General features: G+C 40.8%; 1 protein-coding gene across 2 annotated transcripts in view; it reads right to left on the reverse strand.

Annotated features, from left to right (window-relative positions):
* rnf20 (ring finger protein 20, E3 ubiquitin protein ligase) overlaps nt 1-17,959 on the reverse strand; it is a 39,625-nt gene that overhangs the window by 18,694 nt on the left and 2,972 nt on the right. Inside the window, exons 5-16 of one of the 2 annotated variants that reach the window (XM_034181421.1) lie at nt 17,751-17,898; nt 17,070-17,255; nt 16,862-16,977; nt 16,576-16,722; nt 16,408-16,482; nt 16,187-16,306; nt 13,630-13,809; nt 13,419-13,554; nt 13,213-13,334; nt 9,862-10,012; nt 9,355-9,679; nt 6,452-6,569 (exon numbers count right to left, since the gene is read on the reverse strand). In XM_034181421.1, the coding sequence (XP_034037312.1) occupies nt 6,452-6,569; nt 9,355-9,679; nt 9,862-10,012; nt 13,213-13,334; nt 13,419-13,554; nt 13,630-13,809; nt 16,187-16,306; nt 16,408-16,482; nt 16,576-16,722; nt 16,862-16,977; nt 17,070-17,255; nt 17,751-17,898 (1,824 nt within the window). The remainder of the gene's footprint in view (nt 1-6,451; nt 6,570-9,354; nt 9,680-9,861; nt 10,013-13,212; nt 13,335-13,418; nt 13,555-13,629; nt 13,810-16,186; nt 16,307-16,407; nt 16,483-16,575; nt 16,723-16,861; nt 16,978-17,069; nt 17,256-17,750; nt 17,899-17,959) is intronic. The other variant, XM_034181422.1, reaches the window with a different exon arrangement.

The raw sequence follows: 17,959 nt of genomic DNA on the forward strand, positions 1-17,959 counted from the left end.
GCTGAGATAATCCATCCCACCTCACAGGTGCGCCATATCAAGATGCTGATTAGACACCATGATTAGTGCACAGGTGTGCCTTAGACTGCCCACAATAAAAGGCCACTCTGAATATATGAGTATATGAAGTAAAAAGCAAAAACATACCGATCCACAATTGCATCGAATCACTGTCTGCATACGGCATCAGTCTTGTGCATGTGAGTTTAGGCAAGACCAACTAATTGCAAAAGATGATGCTTTGTATTAACTGGTGTACGATTTCACAGAGGGGATGTTTGCCAAACGCAATGCTGCTTATGATGATTTTAAATATGTACAGAGTGAGATTTAATGAGATGCCACCCTCTCGGCCAAAATCAAACAAACTTAAAATTGACAAAATATTGAAAAACAAACAAACAAAAAACGCAATGCAAAGTAAACTGATCCAACGCAAATGACAAGAGATGTAATTCATTCATTTTCTATACCGGCTTACTCCAATTAAGGATCATGGGGACAAGAGATGGAATCTATTCAAAGATATTTCATGAAAAGAGAAAGCTTATATTTAACCTCTGTCTCACAGTGCTGCCATGCCTGATAGAGCTCAACTCTCTGCTGCTCTCAGCTGGCTCTATGCAAGTTTTGAACAGAGGAGCAAATGCTATGTTTAAACTTTTAAAGATTTTTTAAAGACTTATTCATAACATCAAGGCACATGAAATGTAACTAAATAATGTGGCTGTTACAACAGATAAAAACATCATAATTTTTGCATGATATATTTTATATTATTGCACTTTGCATAGACCCATTAATGTCTGAGAAAAGCCCATCATAAGGAGAAAATGACTCATTAGCTGAGGCACAGAGGGGGGTATTAGTGCATAACACCCTTTTGAAATATACTGATTTAGGATATTTTGTTTTTTTTCACATTTTAATTCCCAGGTTGAATATTCTTGAGACTTAGTACTTTATTGCTCACTGAAAGGATGCACTTGCATTTTAATGCTAATTATTATTATTATTATATTAATGTCATAAAATGGTCTTAAAACAACACCAACGATAATATTGTGATATCACCATGCTATTTTCTGAGGCAATATACTGTACAGCAAATTTTTTTATCGTGACAGGCCTCGTAACAATGCAACTCCCTTAACATATATGCTATTTTTTTGTTTGAATATATCTTCAATGTAGTGGCATAATTGGGAATAATGGACATGTGGTAGCTACTAAGACTAAATCTAAATAAGAATTACAGTGGTAATATAATAAATAAGTTGGAATGGATGAGACCAAGACTTACAAGGTTTTTCAGCAATCTCCCAAAATGAAACCCCGTTTGTCACAGACCCTAGCATGCAATGGCGCTAGGAAATCTTTTGCAATGAAATAACTGAATAAAACTGCAGAGTTACTTTCCTTAATGCGCATCTTCATGGGGTGTGCTCCCACAGTGTAAAATTTAATTGAAATCCCCCATGAGGTTTAGTAGGAGTGATGTTTATGATTTCATACTGGAGCAGAATTATCTTCCTTAATACACAGCTTCATATGGTGTTCTTCCACTGCATGAAACGTCACTGAAATACATGTAGCTAACTGGTTTTGGAGGAGGTGTGTGTACAAGGCTTAAGTGTGCAGCGAGAGAGAAAAACACAAGGGACTATGTCTAAAGGCTGCATGATGACAAAGTTAATGCCCTTGCTTCCAAAGCAGACGTTTCCTGGTTCAAGACCATGTGTGCCCTCTATCTGGCATAAAAGATGTGCCAAATCAACAAGCAGATCCATGTCAGATTTGCTGTGGTGACCCCAAATGAAAAAGGCAGAAGCCGAATAACTTCCTTTTTGCTTACAAGAGCCATGAGCAGAGGAGTCCTGTATTACACCCCTCCCCGCCCCAAACATTTGTGTATAACAACAAAAACAATGCATTCCCAGCAGTATGACATCATGCTGTCATGTTCAGAAATATGCAACCTGTAAGGTTACAGTCAAGAACCGTGGCAAACCGCAGTGGGAGGATCACTGTTGGCAACAAATGTGATCAAGCATTGTGGTTTGATGATAGAATGTGGTCGATTTGCACTCTGATAATGAATCATTTAATATCACTTAGGAGGAAAAACAAGCTCCCTGTAAAACATTTCCTTTTTCTTGACTTTAAAAACCTAATACACTATTGACCATTATGGATTTTTTTTGGGACCCCATAAGATAAAGATATAAAGAATTTAAAAAATTATGATACATATATATGTGCTAGAAGTGTTTATTTCTTGCTAATATTTACAAAATATAAGAGGAAAAAAGTACCAAACAGATTTATACAGAAATACAGTTGTCTGGGAGCCCATATTTTTTTTGACTGAGCACACAAATGTACATCAACCTGCTGTTGGAGTGCCCTCTGCTGGAATAACTACATATTGACACCATTCCCAACAGCCAAAGTGTTTTTCGGCGTTGTTTATTCAGTAAATACATTTTCAGCATTATCAGCATAAACAACACTGATATGGTATGTTTGTGAAAGGCTTGTGTTGGCCAATATTATCCTCTAAACAATGTATCGGTTGGCCGAATAATCAGTCGGGCTCTAGTTGCTGCCAATGAAAACCGTATTTTATATCATTTTAGTTGAGCTACAAAAGTACAATATACACAGTACCAATCAAACACCTGGACACACTTTCCCACTGGGAAAGTGTGTCCAAATATTTGTCTGTTATAAAATATATAATATATACAGTTGTATGCAAATGTTTGGGCACCCCTGATTATTTCCATGATATTCCTTCCTTTTTTAGATCAGCAATTGTTTGGATCATCAATTTCAGTTAAATATATCATATACCAGACAAACACTGTGATATTTGAGAAGTGAAATAAAGTTCATAGTATTTACAGAAAGTGTACAATAATTCTTGAAACAAAATTAGGCAAGTGGATAAATTTGGGCACCCCAACAGAAAAAAACCCATCAATATTTAGAAGATCCTCCTTTTGCAGATATAACAGCCTCTAAACACTTCCTATAGCTTCCAATGAGAGTCTGGATTCTGACTGAAGGTATTTTGGACTATTCTTTATCTCCAGTTCAGTCAGTTTGTTGGTTTCCAAGCATGAACAGCCCACTTAAAATCACACCACAGGTTTTCAATAATACAACCCCTGGCAAAATATGGAATCACCGGCCTCGGAGGATGTTCATTCAGTTGTTTAATTTTGTAGAAAAAAAGCAGATCACAGACATGACACAAAAATAAAGTCATTTCAAATGGCAACTTTCTGGCTTTAAGAAACACTATAAGAAATCAGGAAAAAAAAAAACTGGCAGTCAGTAACGGTTACTTTTTAAACCAAGCAGAGGGAAAAAATATGGAATCACTCAATTCTGAGGAAAAAATTATGGAATCATGAAAAACAAAAGAACGCTCCAACACATCACTAGTATTTTGTTGCACCACCTCTGGCTTTTTTAACAGCGTGCAGTCTCTGAGGCATGGACTTAATGAGTGACAAACAGTACTCTTCATCAATCTGGCTCCAACTTTCTCTGATTGCTGTTGCCAGATCAGCTTTGCGGGTTGGAGCCTTGTCATGGACCATTTTCTTCAACTTCCACCAAAGATTTTCAATTGGATTAAGATCCGGACTATTTGCAGGCCATGACATTGACCCTATGTGTCTTTTTGCAAGGAATGTTTTCACAGTTTTTGCTCTATGGCAAGATGCATTATCATCTTGAAAAATGATTTCATCATCCCCAAACATCCTTTCAATTGATGGGATAAGAAAAGTGTCCAAAATATCAACGTAAACTTGTGCATTTATTGATGATGTAATGACAGCCATCTCCCCAGTGCCTTTACCTGACATGCAGCCCCATATCATCAATGACTGTGGAAATTTACATGTTCTCTTCAGGCAGTCATCTTTATAAATCTCATTGGAATGGCACCAAACAAAAGTTCCAGCATCATCACCTTGCCCAATGCAGATTCGAGATTCATCACTGAATATGACTTTCATCCAATCATCTAGTCCACGATTGCTTTTCCTTAGCCCATTGTAACCTTGTTTTTTTCTGTTTAGGTGTTAATGATGGCTTTCGTTTAGCTTTTCTGTATGTAAATCCCATTTCCTTTAGGCGGTTTCTTACAGTTCGGTCACTGACATTGACTCCAGTTTCCTCCCATTCTTTCCTCATTTGTTTTGTTGTGCATTTTCGATTTTTGAGACATATTGCTTTGTTTTCTGTCTTGACGCTTTGATGTCTTCCTTGGTCTACCAGTATGTTTGCCTTTAACAACCTTCCCATGTTGTTTGTATTTGGTCCAGAGTTTAGACACAGCTGAATGTGAACAACCAACATCTTTTGCAACATTGCGTGATGATTTACCCTCTTTTAAAAGTTTGATAATCCTCTCCTTTGTTTCAATTGACATCTCTTGTGTTGGAGCCATAATTCATGTCAGTCCACTTGGTGCAACAGCTCTCCAAGGTGTGATCACTCCTTTTTAGATGCAGACTAACGAGTAGATCTGATTTGATGCAGGTGTTAGTTTTGGGGATGAAAATTTTTTTCATCCCCAAAAATTTCATTTCATGTCTGTGATCTGCTTTTTTTCTGCAAAATTAAACAACTGAATGAACATCCTCCGAGGCCGGTGATTCCATAATTATTGCCAGGGGTGGTATTCAGTTCTGAGGACTGAGATGACCATTCCAGAACATTGTACTTGTTCCTCTGCATGAATGCCTTAGTAGATTTTGAGCAGTGTTTAGGGTCGTTGTCTTGTTGAAAGATCCAGCCTCGGTGCAACTTCAACTTTGTCACTCATTCATGAACACTGTTCTCAGGAATCTGCTGATACTGACTGGAATCCATGTGGCCCTCAACAAGATTCCCAGTACCTGCACTAGCCACACAGCCCCACAGTATGATGGAAACACCTCCAAATTTTACTGTAGGTAGCAAGTGTTTTTCTTGTAATGCTGTGTTCTTTTTCAGCCATGCATACCGCCCGTTGTTATGTTCAAAAGACTCCTTATTCCAAAATGAAGCTGGCTTGTCCAAATGTGCCTTAGCATATCACAAGTGTCTGTTTGTGGCGTGTACGCAGAAAAGGCTTCCTTTGCATTACAGCATTTCTTTGTGCAAAGTGCGCTGTATAGTTGAACGATGCACAGAGACATTATCTGCAGCAAGATCATGTTGTAGGCCTTTGAAGCAGGTCTGTGGGTTGACTATGATTGTTCTCACCATCCTTTGCTTCAGCTTATCTAAGATTTTTCTTGGCCTGCCACTTTGGGCCTTAACTAGTACTGTGCCTGTGGTCTTCCATTTCCTCACTATGTTCCTCACAGTGGGAAACTAACAGCTGAAATCTCTGAGATAGCCTCTTGTATCCTTTCCCTAAACCATGATGTTGAACAACCTTTGTTTTCAGGTCATTTGAGAGTTGTTTAGAGGCTCCCATGTTGCCACTCATTAGAAGAGATGCAAAGAGGGAAACATTTGCAAATGGCTACCTTAAATGTCCTTTCTCGACTGGATTCACCTGTGTAAGGAGGTCAAGGGTCAATGAGCTTACCAAAACAACTTTGTGTCCCAATAATTAGTGCTAAATGTATTCAGATCAATAAAATGACACGGGTGACCAAATTTATGCACCTGCCCAATTTTGTTTAAATAATTATTGCACACTTTCTGTAAATACAAGAAACTTCATTTCACTTCTCAAATATAAGTGTGCTCTTCTGGTATGTGATAATTTAACTGAAATTTCTGATCCAGACAACCAACGATTTATAAAGGAAAATCATGAATATTATCAGGGGTGCCCAAACCTTTGCTTACGACTGTATATATGCTTGAATCACAAGGCAGCAACTCAATGCATTTATGCATCTCAAACTGGTGAGGGGGACTTGCTGTAGTTCAAACCGAGCAACAGAATGGGAAAGAAAGGGGATTTAAGTCATTTTGAACATGGCATGGTTGTTGGTGCCAGATGGGCTGGTCTGAGTATTTCATAAACTGCTGATCAACTGGGATTTTCTCACACAATCATCTCTAGGGTTTACAGAGAATAATCCAAAAAAGAGAAGCTATCCAGTGAGTGGAGGTTGTGTGGATGAAAATGCTTTGTTGATGTCAGAGGAGAATGGGCAGACTGGTTGAATGGGCGACAGCGTGATGCTATCAGGTCAATATGGACCAGCATCTCTGATGAATGATTCCAACACCTTGTTGAATCTATACCACAAAGAATTAAGGCAGTTCTGGAAAAAAGGGGGGAGGGGGGGTCCAAACCGGTATGAACAAAGTGTACCTAATAAAGTGGCCAGTGAGTGTATAGTATCACTATAATAACTGAATATATATACTGCTGACAGTAAATGTGTGTTGATGACTGTGTGATGCTGTTTGCATTAGGGACCACCTCTGATTTGGCCTTCTTCTCTGCAGCCATGAGCTGAACTTTATCTCTCTGTTCCTTGGGTGCTGAGCGGTACATGTCCAGCAGCAGCTTCATCTCCCTCTGGGACTCCTGCGCTTTCCTGCACAACCAAATCAGTAATCTTTCAATTAGACACTGTCACCATCATCACAGGCTTCAACTAAACATGTAAAATTATTAATGGTCAAAAGTCAGCAGCATAGTGGATTAGTGGTTAGTACTGTTGCCTCACAGCAAGAAGGTTCAGGACTTCTTCCTGCCTGGTTATTTCTGTGTGGAGTTTACATGTTCTCCCCGTGGGTTCCCTACAGGTGCTACAGCTTCTTCCCACTTCCAAAGACATATAGTTTTGGTGAAATGGAAACTTTAAATTGACCATGTGTGAATGTGTTCATCTATGTGTGGCCCTGTGACAGACTGGCATCCTGTCCGAGGTGTACCTCAGTTCTCACCCAATGACTGCTGGGACAGGCTCTATCCTCCCATGACCCTTAATTTGAATAAGTAGGAATAGAAAATGAATAAATGAATGGTCAAAAGTAAATGACAACTAGATTCTTCATCCATTTTGTGAACATACATGTTGAACACCAACAGCATTTATGTAAAGCAGATGTCCACAGATGGTGATGTTGCTTAATCAAGTATTACATACGTACAATAACTTCCTTCCTAGACAGCACTGGTACATGTTATTAATATCAGGATGGTTTCAAAAGGGATTTACAGTAAAACTCACCTAAACCATCATTATATAAAGCGGATATTTGCACTCACAGGACTAAAGCAAAAGTCTCAATGCTTTTGTATGGTTTTCCATGGAATAAAACACCATATAACAGATTTTGTATAACGGATTTTCGCTCACATCAGACAAAACATCCTGTCCGATGGCAATGCATTTCCATTAAAACCCCTCACATATACCGGACAGAGCAGTGCCCAGTAACAGAGGCAAGTTCAGCACTTGTGGAAAGCGGGTATCATATTTACGTGACTAAAAGCCCGGCCATTTATTTTTTAAAACAGTGCTCAGACACAGAACCTAAACAAGGCAGGGTGTAATCCAAGGCTGGTGATTATTAAGAAAATGCTGCTTGTTGCCTGCACTGGAATATGGTGTTAAGTTTCACACATACCCTGGATGTGACAAACCAAACCGCTTTAGATCAGAGCCCTCTTCCTTGGCTGTGACCCCTCCCCGTAGCCTGACGTGCACTTGCTAAATGACTGAGACCACAAAGGCTGTGATTTGTCACTTTTACATTTCCCCTCCTTTCTCTTCCGTCATACTTTAAAAGTTTTTGCAGTGCGTCCGCCGATTACATTTCAATCATGGATCAAATGTCTGGCAGAAAAGTCCACAAATATGACCAACTTTACAACAAGGAGTCAGAAAAAGACGCTCAAATGACCTGCAATACATGAAGAAAAATTGTATGTACCATATCGTTGGTTTGGAGGTTGATGATTATGTAAAGAAGCGGAGCTCGACGGGGGACAAATTAATCCAGAAAACGCCATTGCTCCTGTGGCAAATTGCATAAAGACATGAAGGAGAACTTCAAAAGGGTTACACGCATGTCGACATCATTGCATGGCCACAAAGCTGGAGACTCACAAATCAGGCTTTAGGATTTTAAGGTACCACTCTGCAGCAGACTTAGAATAAAGGGATTTTGTCCATTTTATACATATAATGGATTTTGTCCATTTTATGCATATAGCAGATTTTGTCCGTTATATACATGTGACAAATTTAGGTTATAACAGACAAATTTGCTGGTCCACCAAATTCATTATATGCAAGTTTTACTGTAGTTCCAACAGAAGCTTATGTTAAAATGAGGCCTGTTTCCACTGTTGGAACTTGTGGGACATTTAAGTGGATCCGACACCTTTGGGTGTGTCTCCACCACAGGGACCGCCCCTGCAAAGTGATTCTGCAGAACCTTATTCAGGGCCTGGAAATTCCCTGCAGGAGGTATGCACTTTTGAGTGGATAGGAAATATTGGTGGGTGGGCTCAATGCTGATGGTCAAACTCATGCACAAAAGGCAACAACAGCACAAACTGCATTTGTGAAAATAAGCGGAATAACCACAATGGAGAGAAAAGGCAACAGATGAAATAATGAGGAGGTATACCTGGCAGACAAGGTCCAGCAAGGGTTCAAATACTCAAGGAGGAATACGAAAATCTACATCAGCGAACCTGAATATCCACATTTTTTGTTGAAGATAATTGTGGGCGGCAAACCTCATACAACATACTCAGATGCATTTTTGGCTTTGAGAGCAAAATTCTGTAAACAAGATCAGCTCAAAATCAATGAGGAAATAAATAAATAACACTCAGAGAGAACCTGACACACTTCATGCATTTTCCTGGGGCGTGCACGCCAACATCCATAAGATGCCTTGTAAATCACTTCAGAGGTGTTATCTGGTTTCAAAAACAGCTTTTTTTTAGTTCTCAAGATGTTTATTTCTCTGTAACTTTTACAAAATATATGAGTAACATATACCCCGATTAGCTGTCACTGTGTGCTATCCAGCAAACCTCGTGCACATTGGAGAAGCCCCCACGTAATCCGACATCGCTACTAAATGTAGGTCAACAGTGCAAATTTTGATCATATGGGCAATATCATATTATAAATCATTTATTTATGTGCTAAGAAATAAAATTATAGTGATGCCAAAGAGCCTGAAGCCCTAGCATTGAGGGAGGTTAAAATTCTATTGTCCAAATTTTTTGTGTGCTGAACATTATTCTGATGGACAGGCATGAATGCAGCCCCAGTCTGCAGGATGAGTTCAATAATCACCAGAACACTATATTTCTGATTTTTAATTTACAGAAAGTTAACTCGCGCAACTTACTTTAGCTCCACTCGGACAATCTTGAGTTGCTCCATCTCCTTCCGCTTTGAGCCTCCAACCACAGACAGACGCTCGGCGCTCGACTCCTCGGGGTGATAACTACACCCTGGCTTCTCCTTCTCTTCCTTTATCCCCCCGCTGCATCCACTGCTGCGCGTTGGCCTCTCTCGCTCCTTTTCCTTCTCTTTTTCCCGTTCTCTCTCTTTCTCCTCTTTCTTTACCATTTCCTTCTCTTTCTTATCCTCCTTCTCTTTCTTATCTTCTTTCTCCTGCTCCTTCACCGTCACCTCTGGTTCTACTCCAGCCTCTGTTTTTACTGTAGCTGCTACATGAAGACAATGACACAGGGTTTAGAATGAAGGAAGCATTAGACACAGATCTCACTCTGATACGGTCTGGATATAATAAGTTGTGAGACCATTGTAGACTCAACAAAAACTTCTTCAATTTCTTATGACCTCATAAATTGTGACAATCTTCTGGAGTTTGTTTCCTCTGTGTCTTTACCAGTGCTGATGGGTGTGCATGAGCCATTGTCAGGCTCTGCCTTGACTGCCGGATCACCTGAGACAGCTGACGAAGGAGAAATTTCATCCTTTACCTCTGTCTCTGTGCTTGACTGGGACTGGAGGATAGCGTTGCCCTTTGAAGCACGTACCTAAGCAGCAACATATGAACACAACACCTTTATAAAGTTTCTTCTGCTTCTCATCAAACGTGTAGCTTAATGTTACCATCAAAGACAAGAGTTTAGTCTGTATTTTTTGGGGGGGAGGTGATGGTCTAGTGGTTAACCGTTGGGCTTGAGACCAGAGGATTCTCAGTTCAAATTCCAGCTTGACCGGGAAATCACTAAGTGCCCTTGGGGCAGGGCTGGACTGGGGAAATTTTTCAGGCTGGGCATTTTTAACCAAGACCAGGCCACCACCAGGTATCGAAGGGGAAATAATTAAGCCTGCTGTGACAGTGTGGTTTTTTTTTTTTTTTTTTGGTCCCTTAACCGATCAATGTGCACCAGGAGACACATACATTTTAACACTATAAGAAGCATTATGAAAAGTTCTCCCGAAATACAGTTATCATAGGCTTATCAAAAGTATGATCTATTGACAGTAGGTCACATTACTTTTGAGACATAATAAGCCATCATTTCATTCAGCCTTGTTACTTAAATTTAGAAATAGAAATTATATAAAAACATTTGTTATAGAAATACTGTAGGCTATACTATAAATAATATATCATTACTTGTGTGATACAATTCATCATATAAAGCAAGAAATGACTGGATGACTGGAGCAATGACTGGATACAAAGGTTGAACTTTTGAAACTGCAATACACAAAAAGGCCACAAGATGGAGACAGTTGTCTATCTCACTACAAGCTACAAGTAACATCAAGGATTTCTTTTATTACCAATTTGTGTTGCTAATCAACTTAGAGAATGACTCTCAATTTAAAGTAAAATGTTAGGTATGTGAAATTATGCCAGGATTTGGGAAAATACATTTTAGACAGGGACGCCGTTATACCACGCCACCGCACCGCAGACTGTGCAAAACAGCATACTTCGTATGACCGACGCACGACTGTCACACAAATAGAATAAAGAATAAAGAAACAACCTGGCGGCGACAGCATGGTAGCTAGCCATGCACACCATTTGCACAGGTTATATTGCTAGGCTAGGTTACGTGACTGGCAGAGTTAGCACGAACGAAAATAATATCCAACCTTAATTCATATCTGAATGACCCAGTTAGACAGCACTTTACTTCGGACCAGAAGATCAGAATGTCTCTCTCACACACAGATGTCTGATTTATGAACAAGTTAGGATGCTGTTCATCAATGGCTGCTGAACTCGAGAATAGGAGGGTAATTGTTAATACCATGCCCGTAAATCCCCAGTCTACCTTCCAACGCAAGATTTTTATTCGGGAAGGAGAAAAAAGAGGGAGCAAGTTATCATCGGAGCCGGGCCTGCTGAATATAGCCCGCGATTGGGAAATGCAAGTGGACCTCAGTCAGAGGCTCACTTTCCCACTTGAAATTTTGGCGACCAACTTGCGTCCTGACTTGGTCCTATGGTCTAAATCCTGCCGACGTGTTTTCATCGTTGAGCTGACGGTTCCATGGGAGGATGCCATCGAGGAGGCATTTGAAAGGAAGCGACTGCGATATCTCAATTTAGCGGCTGAAGCAGAGGGGCGGGGATGGAGTGTGAAGGTGTGGCCTGTGGAGGTTGGTTGTAGAGGCTTTGTGGCTAGATCTACTACAAAGTTCTTGAAGGAAGTAGGGATCAGAGGGCAGGCCCAAAGGAAGTTAATTAAAGAACTTGCCACTGTAGCAGAACGGAGCAGTTATTGGTTATGGCTGAAACGTAAAGAGGCAACGTGGGCTTTCAAGTGACGTCGGGTGCCCCCCCCCGCTGCACGCCCGGGTCTGATCAGCCTGGGATGGGCCAACCTCAGCAGAGGGTGTCTTGTTGTAAGTGGCCGAAACACTCAATGACGCTGGGGCAAACAATTGAAGATGTGGCGTGGTGGTGGCACCTTGTGCTCATTGATCCCATTCTCATTTAAGAGGGTACCTCCAGCAATTGATCTGCTGACTATTTGGGATCTTTTTAACAGCTAGTCCTACTAAGAAGTTTTTACTTGTCGAAATTATTATTAAGTAGTATTAGTAGTTGTAGTAAAAAAAGGCTTCAAAACTGGACCTTTAATCTAGGGGTGTTGTGAGGGGGGGAGGGGGGAGGACATCCTTGCCCCACGCCCCCATTCCATCTGGATTCGCCCCTGCTTTGGCGTTTGAGCACAAAGAATGGATAACATTTATTTATGCAGAAAACATGACCAGATTTACAGGTCAGAAAGTTTTATTGCGTTTTCACATCATGCGCTCCCCAGAAAGAGAGTTTAGGTGCATTTGAGTGGAAAATAGTGTTAGTTGTTGACGCGTCGCGGAGGATCAGCTGTTTTAATGTGCAGATACGGAGCAGCTCAGCTCCGCTCTAAATAAAGGAAGGAAAAAAGCATAAAAATGTCTTTGTAAAGCTCAGTGCAGGTGTGCTGTTATCACTGCGCTTTAAGAGGTGACGACGAGTCGTAGCTGCTACAAAAAAAAAAAAAAAAAAACGCGGATGAAAAGCTCACAGCTCGCTCTACCTCAAAAAAAAAAAAAAAAAATCTGCAGGCCAGTAGGCCATCAGGCCAGCGGGCAAATGCCCGGTGTGCAATACTATCAGTCCAGCGGTGCCTTGGGGAAGGTCCTTAATGCCCAAGTTGCTCCCGGTGTGTAGTGAGTGCCTTGCATGGCAGCACCCTGACATCTGTGTGTGAGTGTGTTTGTGTGAATGGGTGAATGTGATGCATAATTGTAAAGCGCTTTGAGCTTCTGATGCAGATGGAAAAGTGCTATATAAATGCAGTCCATTTACCATTTAGTCTCTCCTGCTGACGAGAAGCGACAAAGGGCTTTTTTTATGGTTCTACTACTCTGTCTCTGTGGCCACAGAGTGTTGGTGGGTGTTGCAATGCAATTCACAGCCAGAACAGTAGGGGGAGCAACATTTTTTGTGAAGACTGACATACTATTCCATGAATGTCACTAATTGTGAAACTGGAAAAGTGACATTCTGAATATACTGGTGTTAGCGGACCAATCACAGGTCATGCAGTCTCCATTGTCTCATAGTGTAGTTACAATTTTAGGGAGGTGAATGTCAAGCTATGGAGCGGGGCTTGGAGGGGGTCTGCAATGACACAGAGGGCTCTGCGTGGCTATGGAGCTGTGCACATGGAGTAGCATAAATTGCGGTTAAATCAGTCTTCGTCATTTCCTAGCACCTCACCTGGTTGAGCTCAGCTTGTGTTTCTCTCAGTCTCAACTTGTACTTCACCACTTCTCCCTTCATTTGCTGATTGTGGGTTTGCAGAGTGCTAATCAGGTGGCGCATCTCTCTGTTAATCGGCCCTAGTCAGTGAAAAAGCAGGAACAAGAAGGTGAACATTTAGCCCACTACAGTTGCTGCATATGTTAATAAGCTCAGTTAGTTACCCGCTTGTTCGTTGGCAGCAAGAGTCTGCTCAAATTCAATGCGTAACATCTCGTACTCCTTCCTGACTTGAGCCAGAGTATCCTCCAGCTGAAACACCTCTGTACGAACCTTTCTCTGCAGAGCCACCTCATCATTCTACAAACAGATGAGTTAACAATAAGAAGGAGACACTGGTCATCCAGAAAGACCCTTAAAAATCCATTCATTTACCTCCATATGCTCCAGCTGCCGAAGGCGTGCAGTCCTGGTAGTATTGAGGCGAGCACGAATCTCATCAAGTTGAGCTTTGAGGGTGAGAGACTCGTTGTAAAGCACAGAAAACTGAGACTGCAGGCAGCGATACTCAGAAGTTTCTTTTACCATGCCCTCTGCTCGATTCAACAGCTCCATCTGGGAGTAAAGTGGAGGGAACATGTCATTCTTTTTGTATTTCGTGATGAGTGTGATATGGAGTGGGAAACAGGGTATTCATTTTTGTTAAACTGTAAATTAAGACAATCACCTTACCAATATTTATATACACTGTGCAGAAATGAAGCCAATAATTGAGTCTCAAGTAATAATGGCAAATAATGGGTCATTGCACAGTATACATAATTTGAAACTGGATGGTGCAAAGTAGATACACTGGAAAGAGTGCAATGTATGTACCAAGAAATCTAGCATTACAAATTTGGGACCTTTTCGATGGGTTTTTTACTTTTTAATACAACCCCAATTCTAATGAAGTTGGGACATTGTGTGAAATGTAAATAAGAACAGAATACAATGATTTGCAAATCCTCTTCAACCTATATTCAATTGAATACACCACAAAGACAAGATACAGTGAGGAAAATAAGTATTTGAACACCCTGCGATTTTGCAAGTTCTCCCACTTAGAAATCATGGAGGGGTCTGAAATTTTCATCTTAGGTGCATGTCTACTGTGAGAGACATAATCTAAAAAAAATATAAATAAGAGGGCTTCTTAAAGAAAAACTAACAGGTCTGTGTGAGCCAGAATTCTTGCTGGTTGGTAGGGGTTCAAATACTTATTTGCAGCAGTAACATACAAATAAATTATAAAAAAAAACATAAATTGTGATTTCTGGATTTTTTTTTTTAGATTATGTCTCTCACAGTGGACATGGACCTAAGATGAAAATTTCAGACCCCTCCATGATTTCTAAGTGGGAGAACTTGCAAAATTGCAGGGTGTTCAAATACTTATTTTCCTCACTGTATTTAATGTTCAAACTGATAGACGTTTTTGTGCAAATATTTGCTCATTTTGAAATGGATGCCAGCAACACGTTTCAAAAAAGTTGGGACAGTGGTATGTTTACCACTGTGTTACATCACCTTTCCTTCTAACAACACTCAATAAGCGTTTGGGAACTGAGGACACTAATTGTGAGTGTCATGATTGGGTATAAAAGGAGCATCCCCAAAAGGCTCAACCGTTCACAAGCAAAGATGGGGCGAGGATCACCACTTTGTGAACAACTGCGCGAAAAAATAGTCCAACAGTTTAAGAACAATGTTTCTCAAAGTTCAACTGCAAGGAATTTAGGGATTCCATCATCTACAGTCCATAATATAATCAGAAGATTCAGAGAATCTGGAGAACTTTCTACACGTAAGCAGCAAAGCCGAAAACCAACACTGCATGCCCGCGACCTTGGATCCCTCAGGCGGCACTGCATTAAAATCTGACATCATTGTGTAAAGGATCTTACTGTGTGGACTCAGGAACACTTCAGAAAACAACTGTCATTTAACACAGTTCGTCGCTACCTCTACAAGTACAAGTTAAAACTCGACCATGCAAAGCAAAAGCCATACATCAACAACATCTAGAAATGCCGCCACCTTCTCTGGGCCCAAGGTCAACTGAAATGGACAGACGCAAAGTGGAACATTTCTGTGTGTTCTGTGGTCTGATGCGTCCACATTTCAAAATGTTTTTGGAAATCATGGATGTCATGTCCTCCGGACAAAAGAGGAAAAGGACCACCCAGACTGTTACCAGCGCAAAGTTCAAAAGCCAGCATCTGTGATGGTATGGGAATGTGTTAGTGCCCATGGCATGGGCGACTTACACATCTGTGATGGCACCATCAATGCTGAAAGGTACATCCAGGTTTTGAAGCAACACATGCTGCGATCCAAGCAACATCTTTTTCAGGGACGTCCCTGCTTATTTCAGCAAGACAATACCAAGCCACATTCTACACATTACAACAGCGTGGCTTCGTAGTAAAAGAGTGCGGGTACTAGACTGGCCTGCCTGCAGTCCAGACCTGTCGCCCACTGAAAATGTGTGGTGCATTATGAAGCGCAAAATACGACAACTGAGACCCCGGACTGTTGAACTGAAGTCATACTTCAAGCAAGAATGGGAAAGAATTCCACCTACAAAGCTTCAATAATTAGTGTCCTCAGTTCCCAAATGCTTATTGAGTGTTGTTAGAAGAAAAGTTGATGTAACACAGTGGTAAACATACCACTGTCTCAGCTTTTTTGAAATGCGTTGCAGGCATCCATTTCAAAATGACCAAATATTTGCACAAAAACAATAAAGTTTATCAGTTTAAACATTAAATTGCCTTTGTGGTGTATTCAATTGAATACAAGTTGAAGAGGATTTGAAAATCACTGTATCCTGTTTTTATTTACATTTTACTCCATTGGAATTAGGGTTGTGCATCAATGCGAGAGGCATTGAAATAGAAATCACTGACAAACAGGGCAAATATAAAGGTGCAGAGGCGATAAAGTCCACCTTCATGTTGTTGTTTTCCTGTTGAACATTTTGCAAGTCCTGCTGGAGCTTCTGAAGCTCAATGAGCCGGTTGTCTGCCAACTCCCGGTTCTCCTCTAACTCACTGTTCATTTCCTCAAACTGTTGAAATGATATAAGGAAAAGTTACTATATATAAGGGATACAACACCCCCCTCCCACCACCACATATCATACCACCAAAACTATGAGGAAAAAACTACCTTTCTCTTGTTAATAGTGATGGTCCCACATACACTGCTAGCCTCTCCGCACACCTTGTAGCCTTTACTGTTCACCTGGTATGCATGACAGCAAATGTTATCACACACTGGAAATGCAAAGACACTCTGTTCTCATAACACACTAACACAGACAGAAAAATAACCCACCCGCTCCAGTATCTCGCTCAGGTGAGCATTGAGTCGGTTCTCTCTGCGGCGAATCTTCTCCATGTCCCATTGAAGCTCTTCGATCAGACCTTGAAGTTCACTGACACGTGCATCCGCTTTATTCACTGCACGACCCAGAGCCTGGGACTGAACAAAACAGGAGGACAGAGGAGCAACAACTAAACAGATGTGAAGGCAGCAGTGCAAGAAATTAGTAAAGATTTTTTTGCCTGTCTGATGAGGTTAATTACACGTATACCAGAGAATAAGGACTTAGCATTCCAACCTCGCTGGTCATGTGACTGTGTTTCTGTTGGAGGTCTTCAGTCAACTGCTGTAGCCGTTCGTTTTCAGTAGTAAGGAGGGTGTTAAGTTTGGAAGCTACCTGCCACATGCAGCCCTCTAAGAACAGAGAACTAATACTGTTATATTCACGCACTGTTAAGTCAATTTAATGTAAAGTCTGAAGTTATGTCTTCTTCACGTCAACACACCAGTTCCAGAGTCCACGTCTGACTGCAGCTGGTCCACAACGCTCTTAAGACTCTCATAGATTTCCACTACACGACTGGCCTGCTTCTGGCTGGACTCCACTCTTTCCTGGAGCTCTGCCTCCATTTCCTCACTGCTGCTGCTGGCCAGAGTGGCGAGGAAGGAATTGGCCGCCTCTCCTTGGTGTCCTGGGTAACAACCGCAATAGAAAGATTTTTAATTTGATCAAATGTTATCATTTGTTACATTTTCATGTATGAGGTGAAAAATGTAATCTGAAGTATGATTTGGCATATGTTCTGTAGTGTTTTTCTTAAAAAAGATACAAAGAAAAACAACAATGCAACCTGCTAACTAACTAAATGACATTGCTGCCATGTCAAAATGAAAGCCTACTGCCATTTTTTCAATTTCTTATTTATTTATCACGATATTCAATAAGACCTTCTCTCACTAACAATGTACATCTCATACATAACTTCATTCTGACAATAATGAAACTGGGCAGCAATAAGACTTTCAAACTCTCTTTTTAAAGAACAGTTCAAATGCTATAATACAATTTTGAAAACTACAGTATATGACTCACAAAAATAGTGAAGTATTTCCTGTAAAACTAAGGCTTGTAATTCAAACATCACTACTATTATTTTCCCTACCTTGGGCCTGTATTCATTTATTACCTCTGTCTTTGGCCCGTTCCTGGTTGGAGTCACCATCAGGTTCTGGTGTTTCTGGCTTCAGGCTTCGACCTTCACCTGCTGGAGATTTCTCGGGTTCGCTGCTCGCCTGGTCATAACGCCTGATGATCAGCTCAACGTTTTCATCAAACTAAATCCAGACACAGGACAGGACAAAGAACGGCACAAGATTTTAAAACAACTTTGAATGG

This window comes from Thalassophryne amazonica, chromosome 11, assembly GCF_902500255.1.
Source record: "Thalassophryne amazonica chromosome 11, fThaAma1.1, whole genome shotgun sequence".
Lineage (NCBI taxonomy): Eukaryota > Metazoa > Chordata > Actinopteri > Batrachoidiformes > Batrachoididae > Thalassophryne > Thalassophryne amazonica.